The sequence below is a fragment of the Netta rufina genome, assembly GCF_964035555.1.
Source record: "Netta rufina genome assembly, chromosome: 11".
Taxonomy (NCBI): Eukaryota; Metazoa; Chordata; class Aves; order Anseriformes; family Anatidae; genus Netta; species Netta rufina.
Window position 1 is genome coordinate 19,042,208 of NC_140134.1, and position 22,413 is coordinate 19,064,620.

Sequence of the window (22,413 nt, forward strand, 5' to 3'; positions counted from 1 at the left end):
GTAACGCTTTTTGAGTTTCAGGTCCTCCTACTTTTCTACCTTTTTAAGGCAGAAAAAGACTTCCTGAGGTGACAATTAACATAACCAATTTCTCTGCAGTTTTGCCAGCGGAGCTGGTGAGGAGCCCAGATCACTGCTACCAGAAGTCTTGGCCCTTTCACCACAGTTCGGGTGAGAGCACAAAACATGCCGCTTGTGCTTTCTGACCATCAGCAACTCTTCCTTTCAGAGTCAGACATAAAAACCATAATCTTCATGGAGAAGAGGACAGTTAGGTGTTGCCCTTTGACTTTCTGGTAGCAGTAATCTGTACCTGTCAGTTCAGTTTCTGCTTTCCAGCCCTGCTGATGACCTGCTGATACTGAGCCCGTGTAAGCTTCTGTGACAGGAGGTGGTCACCCTGTGACGGCCGAGTCATCTTTGCACCCGCAGGGGTCACACCAGAAATAACTGGTGTTTTTGTACGCTTTGCAGTGCGGTTTAAGTAGAAGATGTGTTGACTTGTAGAGAGAAGCTAATTATGTTTTGTTGTTGTTTTGCAGGAAGCCCTTCTGTTCCTTAGATGCTTCTTGCAGAGGCATGATTCTTCCTTTAAACTAACAAAAAGCAGAGCAATTAAAATTTCTTTGTGGGGGTGGGAGGGGTTAGGAGAACAGTGGGGCTCTTGTACTGGGTGCTTGAATATAGTAGTTAAGCCTTTCTTTGCTAGTCCAACCTTTCTCATACAACGCCTGCTAAGCTCTGCCTTAAAAAAAATCAATATAAGACTAATAATTATTACATTTGCATATCTCTGTTCTACACAGTGGAACAAAAGCAATTTAAAACCTCTAGGTTGTTCTGCAGTACCCGTGCTACCTCAGGTGCCTGTTGCATTTGTATAGTAACTTCATATACAACACAACTATGTTGTTTTTTTTTTTTGTTTATTTTTTATTTTTTAAGAAGATTTCATACCTGCCTCGGTTCCTCTTAAATATTTGCTTTATGTGTTTTTCTGAGAAAAATCAGTGCTTTTCCCTCATCCGTTAGTTCAGGCAGTCTGACATCAAAGCTGCAGAATCTCAGTGACTGAGGGCATAACGTAGTGTGTTGGCAAACATGTTGGAACCATTTCCAGTAATTTTGGATAAGTCTTAAAGGAAGCAGAAAGTACTGCAACTTAACTCCAAGGGCTGTGCATTCCTCTAACTGATCTGCAAAATAAGGCTTAACACTGGAGGGTAATTGCAGTGAGCGTTCGGTAGGAAGAAAATTTATGTTCTATTTTATTGTGTCTGATTTTACTTACAAAAAAAAGTTTGCCATATCACAGCAGAGAAATGAAACTCTTTGTTACGGCAATATTACTCAGTCTCACTAGCTTGTATGCCCCCCCCCGCCCCCCACGATTTCTTTTATCTGCAGAGCTGGTAAAATTTCAGTCCTCACGACGATGACATCCTGGAAATAGCTCAGGTAGGGCAGGTTATTTGTGTTCACTGGAGAACCGACAAACCTGAGCTACTGCGCTGAGCGAGGGTGGAGGCGGCACTCGCATGTGGAATTTGGCTCCCCTGGCCCCGTGCTCTCGGGGCAGGAGCTGCGGCTGGGCTGTGTCGTGCAGGCTTCGCCTGGCCCTGCGAACAGATGACAGCATTCCCCTTGCTCGTACAGCCGCGGAGCCGAAATGCTTGGCTGTGGTGTTCCCAGGCCGCGATAAAGCAGGCAGCCTTTTTATGGTTAGGTCCTCAAAGCGACAGTTCGTGTTTCAGCGATAAGGAGACAGAGCTTTGGCTATCAGACCCAGACTTATTATCTGTAACAGCAAACCCTGGCTTAAATCCTGCCACAATGACAGGAACCCCATCTGGAGTGAGGGTTTCCAGAATTGTAATCAGGAGACACTGAGGCATTTTCCTTCCTCATGAGTCAAAGCAAAGTTAACCCCATTGTTAGTGAAAATAAAAATAACTGATTGCCAAGAGGAAGGATGCATTTTTGCATTTAACTGAATGAGTTCCTTTGGATTAGAGCTGTGAGTAGCATTTTTATAGGGTCGGCAGCGTTACATGTAGGTTTTCACTCAGTTGTTTTTTAGGAGGGGGAACGAACAAACCCCTCATGTTGTGATACTTAAAATCGCTCTAATGTTTTTATCCAGGGATGTGAAGTCAACTAAAGTCCCATGCTATGGCTGCTGTGTATTTCTTGCAAGATCTTTCCATATAATATCCAAACCGTGCCTCGAGCTCTGCACTGAGCACTGCGCGAGGACCTACTGGGATTCTATTTAGAGCTCTCTGGGCTGTGGGGGTTAAGTGCGATGCAGATTACCCCGTGTTAACATTTTCCCTCCTGATAGCGAAGTGTAGCAGACTGGCAGCCTGACTTGGTAGGAAGGGCTGGGAGGGAGACGGGGCCCCGACCTTGAGCGGCCGGCCCTTGTATGGCCACGGCCGGATCGGTGCCCAGGGGATTGGCTGCAGGGCGCCCGCGGTGCCCTGGCAGGTGCTGGGGGAGCTCCACCTGCTCGCCCCACGTGCTGCTCCGCTCGAGCGGTGGCGTGTGGGGCTCCAGACGCTGTGTGGGATACACCGAGCCAGCCAAGAAACTTGAGAAGGAGTTAGGGCTTAGGGTGACCTGTGATATTAAAGGATTTCAGAGAGCGTAACTGGATTTAGGGACTGCTTTAAAGCTGAAGTAGGACTGGGCAGGGTTTTGCGCAGATAGGAGCAGTAAGAAAGCTTTGTGTGCTTGTACTAGAAATTAAAGATAGCACTTGAACAAAAATGCTGATGGTTGCTCTAGCTGAAACTAAAACAGGTTTTTGTTTTTTCTAAGATTCGGTATGTTATGGAAACATAGCTTCTACGGGAAAATGACTGGAATTTCTTTACGGTGCTGGGAATGTCAGCTTGCAGATTGCGATTCTTTGGGGTCTCCTAGTGCAAAGTTCATAGAATTCAGCTTACCAGCAAAAGGACCCTACCCCTGTGCCTGTGTAGTCCCACTGCTGCCTTATATACCGCTAATGTGGATTTATTGAAAAATGTAGATTGCCTTCCCCATTAAATTTCTATTAAAACATTTAAGATGTTTCTGTGGTTAGCCTTTGAAATCTTTTTTGTTGTAAATGAATACTTAAAAATTTCTGATGGTATAGTAGGATGAAAAGGACAAAAAGGAACACACATGTTATTTAATTGTTTGGCCCCAAGAGCTGCAGCTTCACATCCTTTCTCGGCAGCTTATTTGCAATGCCTAGATTGTAGACAAGTCCTGTTTCGAGGGGATGTTGATGCAAGTTCTCCACCAGAAAACAGGAAGTACCCCACAAAGCAGTTGCATCAAGTTAGAGTGAAGAAGTCTGAAAAAGCTTATATTTAGCAAACTAAGTCATTTTGGAGCGGGATTATGTCATTTCTTTTTATACTTTTTTTTCAGTTCTTGTTACCATGCAGGATGACTGCAGTGCAGGAAAATCCTGCCTTTGTAAACCACCGAAACCGAGTGTTACATATATTAATGTCATACAGTCACTAAATTCAAACGAAAAAAAAATCAGCAATTGTATCTCTGAGGTTGAACTGTACGCTGTTTAAAATGTGAATATTACAATTGGGATGTGAAAATCAATTCACTAAAGATCCAGCAAACACTAAGATGGTTTTTAATTACCGGTGTGGACTTTAACTCCCTTCCTGTAGGCTTGAATGTTCCTTGTATGTCAGGCAACTGTACTCTGTCAGCCAGTGTCTAAAGCGGTTTTGCAAAGAACGCTGGTGAGGTGAAGTGGTTTTAGGTTAAAGCTACCTACATGTATGAGGTGGCACCTTGGGAGAGTCTGTGCCTCTGAATGAATCTTTTCTGTTGGTATACTTTGCCACTATTTTGAAAGACTAAGCTTGTCTATTGAGTTTTGTCTGTGAAAATTTCGTGTAGTTTCAGTGGCTCTTAACTGATTCAGTAGTGTACGAAAGATCTTGGCAAGTTAGTATGATTTGTATGTGAATTTTCCAATTGTATTTCAGACCTTAAGAAAGAAAGGCCTTAATGGTTGTGAGAGCCCTGATGCTGACGATTACTTTGAGCACAGTCCACTATCGGAGGACAGATTCAGCAAACTAAATGAAGATAGTGATTTTATTTTCAAGCGAGGCCCTGTAAGTACTTTTATTTTATCTCTACTTTTTATTTGTTGATCCTTTTTATTAACTTCATTATTTAGGCTCTGAACAAGAAGGAACACAGAGGGTGCGACAGCCCGGACCCTGACACTTCATATGTGCTCACGCCACATACAGAAGAAAAATATAAAAAAATTAATGAAGAGTTTGATAATATGATGCGGAATCATAAAATCGCAGTGAGTACTTAAGTATGGTTTGTGCTTCTATTACATGCATGAGAATTTTCACAGATGTTGCTTACAGCTGTAAAGTATATTGGTTTGAGAAGGGAATGCATATTTTTGTGAGGGAAAAAATGAGGTGTTTATATTTGATCTTGTTGATTACATTTTATCTTAAGAAATAAAGAAGAACTTGTATTTCTAGCTTCTCATTTATGCTCACAGATTTTTTCTTACCTTGTCAACATGAGGTAACACTTCCAAATTTCAGGAACTTAGCTGTGTTGCCTGATTCTGCCTAAAATACTTTGTATTTATTCTGGGGTGTAGATTAGTTTATTTGCATCTTATAGCCCTTTTCCTGTCTGATCAAGACTTCACAGTATGTTACAAGCCGACAAATCGAGTTGTACAATATTGTTATTAAATCAGTGGAGCTTACTTTGCTGAATACTGGGTTTAGAAGGGTATTTAGTTGTTTAATGGTGAAGATTAGTGCACAATGGGATACTCAAAAAGATTAGTATTGTCTTGCAATTGCAACAGAGAACTTTCTTGCATGCTGAAAGATCTTTTGAAAATTTTGTAAAGTGTCTAACCCATTTGTAGGCATAACTCAATTACTCTGGAAGGATATAATCTCCTATTCTATAGTGTGATCAGGGCATCATTTTTCATTTTAATGTTATCTAATTAAAAAATGAGCCTTGTCATTGTCTGAACTCCATGTGTTTACTGGACAGATTGTTCATGTTCTCCTGAGTTTCATACCTCCCCTTTAGTTTTGGGGTCAAAGACAAAAGGAAGACTTAGTGCAGGAGTACTTTTAGGTGAGACGTACTTGGGGATAACAGTAGTGTAAAAGTTAAATGTTCCTCGTGGAGGTGTACACGATGAGTATTACAGGTGAATTATTTTCTAAGAAAACTATATGGGGTTCTGCCACTGCCTTTGAATTTTTTAACGTTGCAAATCTTGTAGCAATTAAAATAAATGGACTGGCTACGTTAATTGGCACAGACCCTGGGGTAATTGGATAGCGTGTCCCTAAATGACTTGCTGATAGTGAAAATGATTTCATTGTTCACAGGAATAAGACCATCTCTGTGAAGTTAACAGCAAACTGGCAGTCATGACACCTAGCATCAGTTCTTTTAGCAAGTTCTTTATACTTGAATACAGTCAGTATCTCTTATTTGCACATTGTTTTGAAGCTTTTGATACCCAACACTTGTGTGTTGAGGCATCTTTAGGCTTCATCTCTTGGTGTGATACGGATAAATTGCTCTCCCTTGATGTTTGGTGGTATTAATGAGTAGCCTAAATTCTCCATGTTGATATTGATGTAAATAAAAGGGAAATGTTATTTTTTTAGTTCTGTGGTTCTGTATTTATAGTTTAGATTGTACCTGTAATGGTCCTGGTTCCAACACTTACAGGTTTTCTATAAGTACATGGTTTCTTTCACTCTAGTGCAGTATTACTGTCAAAGGATAGGAATGAGGCAAAGCATGAAGAATTCAGTCATCCTAAATGCGTACCATAGATGGGCAGATGCAGCCCTTACTGTAAGGTGTGGGGGGAAGCTGTCATTTATAGCTTCTATATTGAGAAACCTATAGAAAAATGTTCCAACTGTTAACTTGTATGCATTGTTTTAAGCATACTTTAGCTATTCGAGTTCAGTTTGAGTTACTTAACAGCATGCTGTGTAAAAACATCCATTTTATAGATGTTAAACAGTTTCTTGAAGTAGTTTCCCATGAAGACAGGTATCAGCACAGCTTGTTATTAGTTAGATACTGTGAATGTTTTGCCACCGTTCCGTTGCTGTGCTTTACTTTTTGTTTCTATCTGTGCCAAAAATTGATAATTCTGAAGAATGCTTCAGTATTGACACTGCGATTAGTTCTCACTAGTAAGAGGTTTTGTTTCTTGTGTCAAATACAGTGTGCTTTTTTTCATTAGTGTAGTTTCTTGTATTTTAGATGTTTTCAAAATTGTCATTCAGAAGTATCGCTCTAAGTAAATTTTAAGCTGCACATGATAAAGTATATATTGATGAATATATTTGCTGGGTCATGAATGTTTGTCATCTACATGACCTCTAAATCTGAACTATTATCTTTGTCAACAAATTCCAATGATTTCTTTATTTATCCTTAACGTGTACCTGTCATGGTTTTGTTTCAAGTTATTCTGAGAGTTGTGAAGGAAAATAGTCGCTTTTGTTTCAGAAACACATCACTGTCAAAGGATAGGAATGAGACAAAGGCCAAAGAAGTTAGTCATAACCAAATGAGTGCCATAGATGGGCAGGCATTTAAGCTTTTGATTCAAATACTTGTTGAATAACAAACATATATGCTTGAGAAAAATAGTTGCCTTTTGAATAATGCTGTAAAAATTGGAATAAAAAGTTTTGCAGAAAAGATACTATTAAAGCAGGGATTTGTGGAACAGCTCAGAATAACACCAATTGAAATGGCTAAATTACTGAAGTTCGTAAATTTCTAAAGATTTGTTTATGTTTTTAGTGTGTTGAAAAAATTTTGAGATAAGCAAAATTTTGGCAAGGTTATTAATAGAAAATGTTATTACTAACTATTCTTTTTTGTCTTTGACTATTTTATGATGTGCATGTTTATGCTTACATTTTGAAGATGTAACAGGTTGTTAATTTGTCAACGTATTTATCTTCTTGTGGCTTTATAATAATCCAAATTAACTGATGAATTTGTTGTATTTTTGAGCTATATGAATATCTTCAGGTTGTTGTATGTGAACTTCCTCTCAGTATTTTTAAGTTTATGAGTAATTCTTCTGGAACTGTATTTATATGACGTATGATATTTCAACACCAGAATCCACAACAAATGGATGTTTTAAAATTGTATGATTAATGAATTAGAGTTTCAAAACTAACATAATTAACTTTTATTTTTTACTTCAGTAATTCTTGGCAAACTTCTCATGTGTGTTTTAATAATGTGCTCTTTCTGCAAATATGGTTAATGCTAACGTTGTCGTCTCTTGTGTTCCTCATCTCCTTTCCTTCAGCCTGGCTTGCCTGCTCAGAACTTCTCGATGTCGGTTACGGTCCCAGTGTCCAATCCCAACACTTTAACCTACAGTAACCCAGGGAGTTCCCTCGTATCCCCATCGTTGGCAGCCAGTTCATCCTTAACAGACACGACCATGCTCTCCCCACCTCAGACCACCCTGCATCGGAACGTATCACCTGGGGCTCCTCAGAGACCACCGAGTACTGGCAATGCAGGTAGGATTTCAGAACTGTTACCTTTTTTACCCTATCTTTATGTTTTGTTTAAAACAACTGGCCAACAGCAACAAAGAATAACAAGTTTTTAATGTATCAATGCATTTTCTTTTTTAAATTATTATTAGGTGCAATGCTGGGGACAACTGACCTCACAGTGCCAAATGGAGCTGGTACCAGTCCAGTTGGTAAGTGCAATATCATGTCTGTGTTGAAAAATACAGGGTTTCAGTTTGTACAGTTACTTAAAAGCAATTTTGTATTTTGACTCCTTTGAAAAAGTACTTTTGGAAGTACAAAGGTCATAATTTTTTTAATTGCCTTGTAATTGTCGAGTCTTGTAAATTCTTATCAGGCATTTAACTTTCTACTGCCATGACCCTTCCACTGCAGTAACATTTGCATTTTCTACTTTAGTGGTTTTCAGTAGCTTGCTGCTCTTGCTTTTGTGCTTCTCTGCAAGTGTAATTACAGCACTCTGGCGAGTTCTTATATTCCCCGTTTTTTTCCTTTACATGAAATTCTCTATGCTTACTAAACTATCACAATAAAGACAACTGAGCTGTTTTCTCAGCTTTAGTTTTCTGAAGATCTGGATGTTCAGTACTGGTTCTGGTGCCAATCAAAATGAAGAAAATACAGAATATATTGTTTATATTTCCATGTGTATCTTGCTAACTATTTTCTAGCAGTTATACAAAGAAAGCAATAAAGCTTGGAAGATGATAGCTAGGCTCTGTCTTAATTTTAAAAGGTGTTCAGAACAAATTAGAGACCTTGCCAAAAAATAAAATTGACGATATTTTTTGGGCTTCAGTAAATTGATATGATAGCACTTTTGCAGGTAAATAATATTTTTGTCTCATGTAAACAAAATTTAATACTCCGATAGAGAACAGGCAGATCTGAATTTTGTCATGCCACAGGAAGACAAATGATACTTCACACACCACCCTCATACTGCTTTGATTCCTTGAGATGTCTTGATAACTAAGGATTGATTTTGGAAATGTGCATAACTTGCCTTGGTAAATGTTCATGGCAAGGAATTAAAGAAGCAACTCTTGACCTTTCAGTATTTGCCCACTGGTTACTTAATGTAGCAACTGGGAACAGGTTCTTTGAAGATAAGTTCAATTGATTGAATTTATGAATAAAAAATGCTGCAACTACCAGGCAGAAAGCACAGCATTGACTTTCTATTCTTTATCCATTCCTTGGCTATGTGCAGCAAATAAATATTTACATGTGGCTTCCATTGGGTAAGCAAGATTTTGAATGGAGGAGACTTCCTTGGTAGAAGAAAAATGACTATTTTTAGAAACTGTGGAGGTCAGATGTGGATTTCTATAGTATTTCTCAAGTCAGAGTAAATAAACTGATTATCAAGACTTTTCAGTCGTCTTTTCCAAAATCAAGCTTTAGTAACAGCGGCTTCACGTTTATGACGCTATCTATCAGTAAGAAAATAAAACAGTTGTTTACAGCACTTGCTATAGAATATTAAACCAGAGAAATACCCACTTAGAGCAGCTTGGTGAACATAATTTAATGCAGTAGAAATGTTTTCCTTCTTACAGTTATTAATAGTTTATGTGAAAAGTCAAAATGCATCGCTTATCTCTTGCTTTCCAGAACATCACACCTAAAATGTTACACACATACCCACTCATTTCTAAAAAGATTTTCATTCAAATAAGAGCTGTGGCTATATAAGAACAGTGGAAGACCTATACGAAGTACCTCTAGCAAAACCCATATACCTAGTTAACACCACAGTACAGAGTTAGTACACGTAAGTTTTTAGAGCTCCACAGTCCACTAGGGTATGATATGGCTTCTTTCAAATACTGTCAGGTGCACAGTAACCTTCTCAGTTGCAACCAAAATTAAGAAACCATGCATAAACAGATTGACTCAATCTGCTACCCTGTCAATTTCAGCGTGGCAGCTGCTAATGAATTGTGTACATCAAGTTAATGTCTGCAGAAAACAATGGCTTTAGTTTGTTGCTACCTTTACTGCAGAATTCACTGGAAACAAAATATCTCATTTTTGTAGCTCTCAGTCTGTTCTTTTGTACTTTTTAAGAATGGAGAACTCTCATATGGATATAGTTGTCAAAGGTCATTTGTTAATTTTGCAGCTCTCTAAAGGAGAGGTGTCAAAGATGAAGATGGAGTACTTGCAATCTAGATGTAAAAATGCCCATATTTTCTGATATAGAGATAAAGGAAAAACCCAGCTTTTACCATTACAAAGTTTTGAGCGTTTAAGATTTTGTTCTCTTTTTCATTGAAAGATACTTATACACTTTAATCTCCTGGTGAGAAACAAGTAGAGGTTATCTTAGGACCTAGTTCAAGCAACAACGTTGCATAAAATGGCTCATTTAGTTCACATAAGTCTTTTTTGTTTTCCTCATGTCCTATGTAACTTGGTTGGAATAGATAGGGTTTGCTTTAACAGTCAATCTGCCAACAACAGCTTTTCTGTGGAAAATAGCTTTTTCTGATGAGTAAAAATATCTGCGTGTTGTAGCAAAGATTGGTAGATGGCTTTTTATGTTTAGAACAGAAAATTTTGTGATCATTTTACAATACTGAGAGCTTATTTCACATGCAGCTGTCATAACTCTGAAAAAGCTTTTCTATAATTTTTTATAAAAAATTAACCCACCACATGAAAACTTCAGCAGATCTTTTTCATTTAGCAAATATATCAGTTTTGAGAGAGGGAAAATGTTCTACGTTTGTCTTTGCTTTTGAGCTAATTCATTTTTTTCTGTTAATTGGATGGTTTGGAGCTAGAATTTTCATGATGCTGTTGTCCATGATCAGTGTTAATTAACCCTGTTCAGTTTGTGATGAGCATCTAATGTGCTTCAAGAATCCAATATTCTTAGCACGTGTACGGTTTGCTATTTGTTATCAAGATCATCATGGTTTGAATGCATGCTGCATGTCTTTATTATTCCTTTCCAAAGGGTGTGGATTCTGTTAGCCCAAGCATACCATCACTTGCTCTGAATAAACAAATACAGGAGAGAGATTCTTTGACTTTGAAAGGATGCTCAATGGACAGATCACCTTCAAATTTGTCACAAGGAGATCTGTTTCACTATGTTCCAGTACATTTGGTGGTATTTGCCAGTGAAGTGCATTGTCATTGAAGTTGTCCTGTTCGTGTTAACTCTAAAAATTGAAAAGGCTTAAAAGGAGTACCATTGTTAACCAATTTCTACTTTTGCTCCAGTGCCTTTTTCATATGGTGTTGAGTGAGATCCATGCAAAAGACCTGAGCTGCCACTTGGGACTGTGGCCTTTGTTGCTAAACTTGCATGAAAAACACAAACCCTGAGACCTTTGAAGTGCGGTGAGCTCCCTAAGTATTTTCCAGTCCTTGGTGACTTTGAAGGAGCTGTTGAGAGAGTCATTATAATTTTGCAGGGACAGAATACAACCTGTCTGTAAGTCTCTTTGTCAGTGAAGTAGCCCTTCTAATCAGTAATGCAGTGTATGGACTCAGTTCATTTGGGGAATTTTTTCCTCTTACAATTTTGTCATCAGAAAGAATGGATAAGAAAGATACAGTTGTCTTGAATACTGAATTTCTCCTCTTCATTCCGGATCCACGTCTTCTGTAATATCCTCATTAATCTTCAGGTTCTGAGAATGTGAAGTAACTTCAGGTGTATTGAATTTCTTTGGACTAGAGCTGAAGGATATAACTGCTTGAACAACTGTGTCTTGTGAGCTACCGGATCCCTGCTAAGAGCCGATCTAGATCATGTGTCATCTTTCATCATGATACCATGACATCAGGAAGAATTATGGGAGGTGCATTAACAGCTTGCTTGCAACTGTAACCTGCCTTGTGCATTTCCAGAAAGGGATCAAGATGGGACTGTGAAAGACCACACCGGTAAATGGTTCGTTTTATCTTGAGGGCTTGTCTGACTGGGAGACCTTTTCTACGTGCCTAAGGATGAAACGATCTTTCAGATTGGTCTTTCACAAGTCTGTTAAGCGAAACAGCTAACAATATGCTGCAGTTCCCATAAGGCTTCAATTAACATCTTTCTTTGCATACCTTTCTCTTCATGTTGTTTTGCTTCTTAAAGGAAAGAGAGCACCTCATGAGAAGTATACAACTAACTAAAAAAAAAACAAAAAAAAAAAAACAAAAAAAACTACCTCTTGCAAAACTCCTGCTTAAAATTGGATTGTTGGTACCAAAGGCTTCCTGAAGGAATCACTTCCTTCACCCTCTGCCCAAACTCATCATTTTGTATCTCCTGTGTCAGATAAACAGCTTACCACCATTGTGCCCTAGGAAAGCAGCCATAAACCTTGAGCAAATTCCTGCTTAAGGTTGTACATTACCTGTGGTACTTATCTGCTGGCCTTTCTCTTCAGTGTGACAGGTAGTATCTGTCAGAGGTAGTCTTTCACTTGATGCAGTTCCTCACTTTGTAGCTTTTATTGATGTTCAAGTGATACAAATAGTAGTAGACAAAGGTTCTTGCTCTGTAGTCTCAGTGTTGGCACGTTTTGCCTTGCTCTGATGTTCAGGGTTACCCAGGTAAATACAAGTCAGTGTTTCACTCTTCTCTAAGGAAGAAGTTGAAGGATGCCTGAGCAACACTGAGAGCAGCCTGTTCACCCTTGCACCTTACAGCTTCCAAGCTCTCCTCGAGGAAGACTACTGAAAGTGGACTGCAGACCAGCTGGTTCGCTGAACCCTTCTCCTTTGCTAGATGCAGACCCAGTTGTCAGCACATTTAAAAAAAAAAAAAAAAAAAAAAAAAAAAGTTTGATCCATCCATCGTCCTCTGATTAAATGTGCTCATGAGAAATGATGGGCTAATATTGACATGGAAAATAAGCTGGTAGAGGAAAGCATTTGAGTTTTTCTAATTGTAGCAAAATATCCTTGGAAACAACACATCAGCATGTGATCACTTCAGCCTCTGAACCACATCTAGATTTTTCATTAAAATTTCACATTGCCTTGCCATAGTTTCTGATTTATGAGGAGGTACAAGGATTCTGGTTAGAATCAGCTACTTGTATAACGTCAGCTTGCCCAGGATACCACATCACACATCTTCTGAACATATCACTTCTATTCTCTATAATATTTAGATACAAAAGCATTTTGCTTTTGTTTTAATTTTGCTGCTGCATTCTGAATAATAACCCTCATCTTGAAGAAGGCTGATCTAAATGTCAGTATTACTGAAAATTCTCTCTCATCCTTCCATATAACCTAAGGAAAAAAAATTCCAGGAACCTTGAAAACGAGTCTTTTAAAAATTTTCTTCAGTTTTGTAACATAAGTATGCATTTCCTTGGCATTTCCATGTGTTGTTTTTTGCTGTATTTTATTATCTAAAGTACTGCCATTAGAAGTCTAAATCTTATATATTAGATGTTTTAAAATCTTATGCTGCTGTTGAAGGTATACTTTAATTGTAATCATGGTGTTATCTGAAGTATTCTTCTTTAAAGATCTATGCAAATACATTTATTCTACCTTCCTTAAGATGTTAAAATGAAGTTTTTCCAAAGGTAGCAGAGAACTAGTCTTTTTGAAATTATTATACAATCGACAGTGATTTCTATGCAAAGCTGCAAATCGTAGGAACTGCAGCTGTAGGTTGGTTTTTCCCCCTTAAAGCTATCATACTCAGAAATGCAATTAAATGGAGCATAATGCGCATAGAAATGCTACTGTTGTATTTAGTTTCAAAACTCCCCCTACCTAGCCCTACCCACCTCCCCTCCGAGGTCCTACATGTAAACATTTTTCTTAAATAGATCTTATCTCATCTTCTGTATGCATCATGATTTGGCTTATTGCAAACGGTTTTCAGTTTACTCCTAATCGTGTGCCTTTTGTCAGGTTACATGATGTCATTTGCATAAATATTTATTTGCTACTGTTTTCACTTTTGCTTAATCTTACACTGCTTAGCTCCTTGCCGATGATTATTTTTCAGAACTATGTACAACCATGTAGTTTTTCCGAAGGTGAACCACAAAAAAAAAAAAGATTAATGGCATCGATGACTATAATTTATTCCTTGAGTAGTAATAAGAACATGCAGTACTTTCCAGCCACGTGTGTTCATTGTTTCAGCTGATGCGATTTATACAGTGAAATATGAGTCTGGCTCATGTAATTGAAAGCTGCATCTTGGACTGTAGGACAAGAAATGAGATTAAGCTGTGTTACGTTTCTGAAGGCAGGGTATACAGTTGTTGAAATAGCTGGGTTTTAAAATTTAGCTTCAGAAAGTTATTTCAAAATTAGTCATTGACTAAACAAGAAGGGGGCTGATGTCAGTTGGTAATGCTTATTGTCATAAAAATCTACTCGAGTTATTTTAATCTTTGTTTAAAATGGTTCATATAATTTAGTTTATCATTTTTGCCTTGGTTTCATTTTTCCAAATACATGTTTTGAAAATGCTTTTATGGCTGTGCTTAAAAAACTTAGAGTTAAATAAAACTTTTGTGATGGAAGCAAAAACAGTAGTCTTAATTTACACTTGCATAGGATTTTATATTCTGTTTCCATTTTTCAGTTTGGTGGTGTTTTTAAAACATAAAATAATTGTATTTGGGGGAAGATGTATGGTGGGTGTGGTAGATACAATTTCTGTATTATACAACATAGTAAGTAGAATTTATGGGGTTATTAAAGCCTCAGTTTGGCAAGCTGCCTAACAGTTGCATCATCCTGTAATCATTATCTTTTTCTGGCTCCTGACCTTACTCGAAGAAATGCCATGCTTTTAGTTATCCTTTCGCTCTTAACTTGTAATCTTTAACAGGAGAAAATGCTTTAAATTCCATATTAAATATTAATATTTTACAGTCTTATTGCAGCCACAGCATCTGGTTCTTCAAGTAATAGATACAAGTACTTCAGCGTTTCTTAAAAATAAGATACTTAAAACATCCAGCAAAATGCTTCTGTTAGATCAATACCCCTACTCTTGTACACTTCTGATATTTTTTTCTCCCATTCTTAATACATTTTTTTCTAAACACTCACACTCTGTTTTTAAAAAGTGCTCTGACTTTTGACAGAACAAATGCTTGACTCTGCCCTGCTGCCGAATGGTATTGCCCAGAGAAGGCAATGGCAAGGAGTTTGTTGTTTTTGACAGCACCAATAAAAGCATGAAATGTTTCTGAAGGATTGGCAGAGCCTTGTAATAAGGGTTGCAGGAAATGACTGTATTGGGTGTGGAAGAAAGACACTGTCCAGATTTAACACATGAGCTACCGAAATACTTGAAAACAGAGGACAGGAAATGGTATCATAGGAGAGGCGAAAATGCGATACAGAAGTCCATTGTTTCTGAGAAGTGTTATTGTTCTCAAGTTTCAAATACAACTCAGACACAGCAGCATTGGCATATGAAAGTCCTTACAGCCTAGCGAGCAGTAAAATGCTATTTCTTACTAGTTGAAAGCACCAACTTTTCTTTGTTATTACCATAAGGGCTTTAAATATACTGTCATTTTTGATAAAGCGGTGGATACTGTAACAGTTTGTCAGACTTGCATAGGTATTATTTTCAAATAATTTCTCCTCCCTTGCATCTTTTTCCTTATTCACTTCTCCTCTGTCCATCGTGTGAGATTTGCTTTGCAATGTGATGCTGTGTAGGCTCTTCATAATTAATGTGTACGCTCATTTACAGTGGATGGGTATGGATGCACACCTATCTAACAAAGCTGTCTTGCACTTTCGGGAACCTAAAGGCACAGCGCAGAACTTGTTTTCTTTTTCGGTTGTTTTTCCTGTGTGACCTGGAGTGTGCGCGCTCTCTCCATCTGTTACAATTGCGCTGTCTACGTACTTGTTCTGCACACTCTTTTGCTTCATTTTTCTGTCCTAGCCACATAAAGCAACCCAGACACCTGCAGCAGTAATTTGGAAATAAACCAATTCTGTGTGGATTCAGTTTCTGTGTGTGTGTGGTTTGTTCGTTTTTTTTTTTTTTTTGCCTGGAGCTCCTGCAAATCTCTTCTAACCCATGACAAAAAGTTACCAATTTTCTCCTAGCACTCAAGTGTATATTTAGCTCCATTATGTATTCTCAACTCTTAGCAAACTTTCCATCCACTTTAGCTGAATTTTGTCACTAACATAAAGCATCCCAATAAATTCTGCTGTTTTTCGTTGAAGAATGTAGACACTTTAACCACGAAATATATTTTTGCTGTGGTCTTTAAGGAAGAACACTGCCACAACCAGCTGCTTCTTTCTGCTGTCACTGTATCCTTTCTTTCCTGCCTGACTTCTGAGTAAAATGGTAGAATTCTCAGAATACTGATTCCCCTATCTCCTATACAAGTCCTTCAGCAAAGTATTAAATTATAAAAACTTGTTCTTGCTCTGTTTCCCTTGAAAAACAAGGGACATATCTGATCATCCATATGTGGCCAGGCTTTTGGCACAGTAAGAAATTCACAGGGCAAGCAGATCCATAATTCGAAATCTGAACTTGAAAGTTGTGAATTTTCTGCTCATCCATATGCGAACAAGAATTCAGTGGTTGTAAGTTTCAATAAACTCCATCCACGTACAGTTTTTTCTTGAAAAATATTTAGTAGCAACTTGGTTTCCAAAAGACCTTTGTAAAACTCCACAGAACATTTCCAGATCAGCATAAGGGATTTGTTATTCTTATATCAATCTTCACTTTTTCACATGCTAAATTTAGAAAATAATATATAGGATTCTACTCAGAGTGGGGAGGAAAAAGATGAGGACTACATTTGGCAGTTCCCCCACTGTGTAACAAAGATAATTAATAGAAGAGGCTCCTTCACTAGCCTCCTGGAGAGTTCACACTGAGGTTCTCACCATACCGTAGCTCAGGATCTTATCCATACCAGTCACCTGCCCTTGCACGTTGTGCTGTCCTACTGATGTGTGTTCTTCATTCCTGTTAAGCGTTTAAAGGCATTAGAACTTTTACCAAAGAAGGTAGAATGTGACACTGACAACTTTCTCATTTTAATTGCTTTTAGATTAACGTGTACTTAATGTAATAAAATTGGATTGGGCACAGGGGCCTATTCAAATTAGAATAATAATACAAAATTCATGCCAGTATGGCGCTACAGGCTATTAGAAGAGAATTTCCCACACAGTGAACTTTGTGTAACAGAATTTCCCCTGAATTTTGACTACGAAGGCCACTTTCAGTACTGGAATGTCAGTGTAACCATAATTTTATCACGAATTGTATTTATGTATATGCACACACGTTATGTAGTGTGAAGTATAGTGTTCCCTGTTGAAATATCCCATTGTTTAACAATTTTTTTCATTTGAAGCTGAATAAGCTGCAAGTATTTGAGGAGTTGTTGCTGTAAATCTGATGAAATCATTAGAGTGGAGCTTAAAAAAATCTGATAAAGGTATTCCTGGTAACATGATGGGTGCTTTTTTCAGTTCAGGAACTGCTGTACTATGCACGTAATTATTTCAGCACCACATTATTCTCTGCTGATCTGAACGAAAGCTAAGGCCTGTGTTTTTGAGCACATTCAGGTTTTGGAGATTTCAGTACTGTGCTCAGGACTCGTAGGATTGGGCTTGTCTAATTTTCCTTGGGAATGAGTATTGGGAGTAAGGGAGACAAAGACTTGTGCAAAATAAATCAGTGGACATAAATGACATGTGTATCTGTTTCCAGGGCTTGGCACGAGTTCAAAGGGAAGGATTTTGTTCTCCTTACTGTTGCTAAATATAACAACCAGACAGTATATATTTTTGAGACTTGAAATTACTTCTGTTGTTGAATACGTACTGGAGTCCTGCAGATCTTAAAGATATTTGAAGCACCCATTTTAGAAACGGAGACTTGAGGAGCTGACTTCTTATTCTGAGGCCACAACGTAATAATGTTTGTGTGCTGTGTGGGGTGGTGGTAGGGATGAGGTGGGGTTGTGCAAAAGCACACGCTTTCCTGCAAGCTCAGCCTGGAGAAACTTAAAAGGGAAAAACAACAAAAAGAAAACAACAGATGTTACTAGGAAAAGTTCTTTGTCGTATGCTTTTCTCAGCATTTAAGCTGCCACAGTGTGCCCTTAAGGTGATACTGCCTTTATGCATTGATCTTGTGGTGAAAGTGGTTTTTGTCTGGTTCTCTATACTGTTCCTCTTGGAGAAATTAATAATTATTTTAGCAAAAGAAATATTACATAATTTGTACATGCACCAAAAAGTTCTGTTGTTGATTCTCTTGAGACCCATTTATTCTGAGGTACATTTGTTTTTTTCTCTTCCTCTTTCAGGAAATGGGTTTGTGAATTCTCGAGCTTCTCCAAGCCTACTCGGAACTACTGGCGGTGGGAATGGCTTAGGGAAAGTCATGCCTACAAAGTCTCCACCTCCACCTGGAGGAGGTAACCTTGGAATGAACAATCGCAAACCAGACCTCCGTGTTGTCATCCCACCCTCCAGCAAGGGTATGATGCCACCATTGGTAAGTTAAAACATTTGTTCTGTAATTTGCTTTCTTTAGGGCAGGCTAAAAAGAAAGTGGTCTGCACAGGGAGACACTATCTCATCTGCTTACCATAAGTTACAGTAACAGAAAAGCCTTTTTTAAAGCAAAAAATAGCAATCTGACCTAAAAGTGGTTAGAATGCAATCCCAGAGACGTAGATTGGGATTGTTTTGATGTCTCACTGACTGGGAACGGAGAACTTTGCTGGTTTGGAGGATGTGGGTTTTAACAAGGATTATGCATTATTCTGTGCAGGAATAGCTGTTTTTATTGGTAACGTAAATGCTGTTAACGTGCCCCTAAGCACACTTGTACCTCTTTTTACTGGGTGGTAATGTTTGTGGGATGCAAAGTGTACCTTCAGTGGTAATGGTGGTCTGAGAGAAACTCTTGTGTGGTGTGACGTGCTGGAATGCAACTTGCATTGTGTAGTGTCCTGTGTTCAGTGTCCTGTCTTCAGTGAGCACACGAAAGAGTAATGAGGATCACGTTCAGTGCCTATTTGTGTGCTTTTCAGTACTACTATGCAGTATGGCATGTTGGTAATAGTGTTTGTTCAGCCTTGGTTCAGCATAGCACACAAGTTTCGTGTCAGGCGTGAGGCAACCACAGCACTGAGGCCAGAACAGGTCTGTCAGGAAGAGTTGCTCTGTTTTTCCTTTAATTTGGTTGACCAAATCCTTTGGCCTTACTCTTTCCCTGTCACGTAGAAATCTTAGACATCTATGTGCATATTTTCTGTTTTCTGTTTATGGAGGAATGAACCATAACCAGGAGGAGCAGGATATAAACAATAAGAGTACTCTCTGAATAATTTGTGTTTGTTTTTAAGATACCACAAGTGCTTACATTTGTTACTGGTATTCATGATGAATAATACGAAGTGAATCCAAGTAACAAAAGTTACAATTATCCTCAGAGTAATGATTCATCAAGTTTTAGGGTTTTTTTATTTTATTTTTTCAGGAATACTGAAGGGTAGAAGACATAGGAAATGCACTGGCTGATTTTTAAAGTAGAGATTATTTTTTAAGATTAATTAGAAATAGATACAAGAAGAGCATCTTGTTAATGCAGTTCTAATGTTAGTAGCGTACAATACCTACTTACTGCTTTGTTGTCAAGAATGACTTAAAATTCAATTTATTTTTTTGTCTATCTGAGGAAATTGGAAGATTTCAAGCTAGAGATGCTAGGATGGCATAATGATTATATATGAAAAATATTTTTTTTACTTAGCTGATTATGCATTGCATCAGTCCAGCCAGAAACTGCTGTGTTACCTATCTATGTGTGATGTCACTGTGTGGTTGTGTCCCTGTTTTTATGAAGCTCTTTCTGCACTGATTTGTCAAAGTGTTTTTTCAATACATCTTTTAAGTGACTTAAATTGCGTACCGTATTGTAACTGTAGTAGTATTATTTACAGATTCAGGTGGCAAATTCACATTATTAATTAAGTAAAAAAACAGAAGCACAAACATGACTTTTTCTTTCATTTTTGAAAGCAATGCTATTTTTAGTAACTCTGTTATCCCTCTTGTTTGCTGAGTACAGTCGGAGGAGGATGAATTGGAGTTGGTGAGTTTGGGCTCCTGTTTGATGAGAGAGAGCAAGATGCTGAAAACTTCTTCTACTACAGTTCTTCTTAACTGTAGTTTCATTAAATATTTTAAAGAATTCCAGTGTTCCCTTGCTAGCAGACTAAAATAGATTTGGTTTATCAAACTTAAAACCTGACCAATTCAAGTTGAATACACATCCAAAGTCTAGCATTTTCTATTTGTAAACTTCCTTTTTTTCCTGAAATAATTTCTGTTTTTCTTGGAGGGAACATTGGAAAAGAGCCTTACAGAGTAACTGTCCATGTGTATAGGATGTTTAATGGTCTTTATTACTGTTGTTTGTAAAAAATAAACAACCTCTTATTCCCTAAATTATTGAAATATTTTTAGAAAGTGGCTTCGCTCATGAAGTTCTTCAGATAGTAACACAAGCCATGTATTACTTATTTTCATGGAGATTACATCATTGCTGGTGAGGTCACCTTTTTGGAGTTCGGAATTATTTCATCCTGCGTGAGATTATCAAACCACAGGGGTGTTCCCTGTTTACTGAAAGGAGTAGAGAATTGCAAAATGAATTATTCTACCTTTTTCCAGTGGAAAGATTCTGTTTTTGAAAGGAAACCCTTGGGATTCTTTTTTTTCTATTTATTTTTTTTTTTCCAAAAGGTTTTAACATTTGGCATTCTGTCTGGAAAATAACGTAAGGCTGAAATAATTCATAACTTATTTTTAGAGCAATTTGCAAATTGTTTAGCTGCCGTAGCACGAACCATGCAGAAGGTGCTGCAACAGCGTGCAATTGTAAAGACAGACAAAGAATTCTGCAGATTGTACAATTTGATGTGGTTTTGAACATGGACCTGTTGCTAATATGAGGCTCTAATTGCATGAAAGCATGGAAAATGTAGTGACTTGCATACACTTCTTAATAAATGCATGCTGTTGGTTGATTTTTACCTTAAACGTGAACAATAGACTTAAGAAAGCGAGGAGAAACGATTTTTGAAATGTGGTACTGAGGTTTTTAAGGTTTATCGGAATGACTTGCTAATTGAGCAGTTCCAAACAGCTGTCACGCACGTCCTTGCTTCTGTAGAGCAATGTCTGGTTTCCAGGGCAGGAAATAGAGCTTTAAGTCAACACAGGAACATTTAATCAAATAGCGTTGCGTACATGTCAGAAATTGGAATTATTCAAAAGCAGTTGAATTAAGGCTTTGCTACCAGCTCAACTCATTGCTCGGCGGTGTGAGATGCCGAGACGGGGTGGAAGGGGCTGAGGTGCGGGTTGTGTGTGCAGCGTGGGCCCTCTAGTGGCTCTCCAGTGGGCTCCGGTGCTAGGGGAAAGGCACACAAAGGAAAGCCAGCAATGCCTTCCTTAAAGGCTCTTAAACATGGCAAAGCAATACGAAGTGTACCTGAAATCTTGCTTATTATGCTCGTTTCTGATGCTAAATTTAGTGCTAGACAGCAGTTCCAAACCGTGGCTGTGAGTGCTCGTTCTGTGCGGTTGGAACTGAGCACAGAACATGAAAACCAGAGATAGCACCGGTAGCATAGCAGGAAACGAAGGTATCCAGCTCTTCCTGTTCCTGCTATTATTTGCACCAGCTTAAAAAAAATAAAAATCTGAAGGCTGTCACAAGTCTTGGATTGGCTGACTCCCAGGTACAACAAATAGTAGGTACTTCTCGGTGTCCTTGCTTGACTGAGTGTTCAGGAATTCTATTTAAAAATAAACCACCTCAGAAAACCACCTTTATTAGCCACTCAAAATAAATAAATAAATAAAAATCCCAAGGGGAAATCCTTTGGTCTGGATTGTTTCCCAGTATACTCCTAACTTTTCCATTATACTGTAATCCCAACTTTATAGGCTGCCATCCAAGAAAGCTTTGGAAAAAGGTCAGTTTGACAGACAGAAATCTGCTCTAATAACATACCTTTCTGCCAGATCAACTCGGGCTAGTGGAGATTTTCAGAAGTACATAAGTGATTTAGAAGGATAAATTGCACAGAAGATCAGTGGGACTTTCTCTGTGACTTTTAGCTTTGAAATCAGGGACCTGTGAAGCAGAGTGGGTACATCTACTGAGCGAATGCCAAAGCGTTACCAGGCCCAGAGGTGGGCTTTCTGCAGCGTCCAGACAAAACAGATCAGAAGGTGGTAGCCAGTGGAAGACTGTAGCCCATTTTAATATGGTAGCTGTGGTGTATGATTTTTTCTAAAACTGGAAGGATAAAAGCCAGGGATTGATAACCCTCAATTCATCTTCATAAGTTTTAGCTTAAATTTGAGTAGAGCCACATTTCTGTACCTGCTCATCCCATTATTACGAAGAGAATCGTGAGTTTTTAAAGCTGCTCACTCTCTCAAGATCAGAGTGGAGGGAAAAGAAAAAGTACTGCAGATACTGAAATGCTCATGTGCCTGTCCTAAATGAGAACAAGTCCTAGCAGCTTCATCCTTCTAAAGCTAGGAAATGAAACTCTACCAAAGAGATGAAAAAATGCTATTCTTATAGCAAATACTTTTTTCAGAGACAGAGGGAGGCTTACTTTAAAAACATATTAAGCAATTTGAAATCTAGCTGCCTTAATCAAGAATGCTTCTTTGAGAATGCAGAAATACAGAGCATAGACAAAGGGACACTAAGCCCTCTATAGGTAAGGGTAAGCATCTCTTGTTC

At 38.2% G+C, this 22,413-nt stretch overlaps 1 protein-coding gene across 9 annotated transcripts in view; it reads left to right on the forward strand.

Moving 5' to 3' along the window:
• The window catches only part of MEF2A (myocyte enhancer factor 2A), an 89,606-nt gene that overhangs the window by 56,372 nt on the left and 10,821 nt on the right, over window positions 1–22,413 (forward strand). For 4 of the 9 annotated variants that reach the window (XM_084293746.1, XM_084293747.1, XM_084293745.1 and 1 more), the window contains 6 exons: window positions 4,014–4,145; window positions 4,211–4,348; window positions 7,394–7,613; window positions 7,742–7,801; window positions 17,942–18,132; window positions 19,714–19,737. In XM_084293746.1, the coding sequence (XP_084149872.1) occupies window positions 4,014–4,145; window positions 4,211–4,348; window positions 7,394–7,613; window positions 7,742–7,801; window positions 17,942–18,132; window positions 19,714–19,737 (765 nt within the window). The remainder of the gene's footprint in view (window positions 1–4,013; window positions 4,146–4,210; window positions 4,349–7,393; window positions 7,614–7,741; window positions 7,802–17,941; window positions 18,133–19,713; window positions 19,738–22,413) is intronic. The other 5 variants (XM_084293749.1, XM_084293751.1, XM_084293750.1 and 2 more) reach the window with 5 other exon arrangements.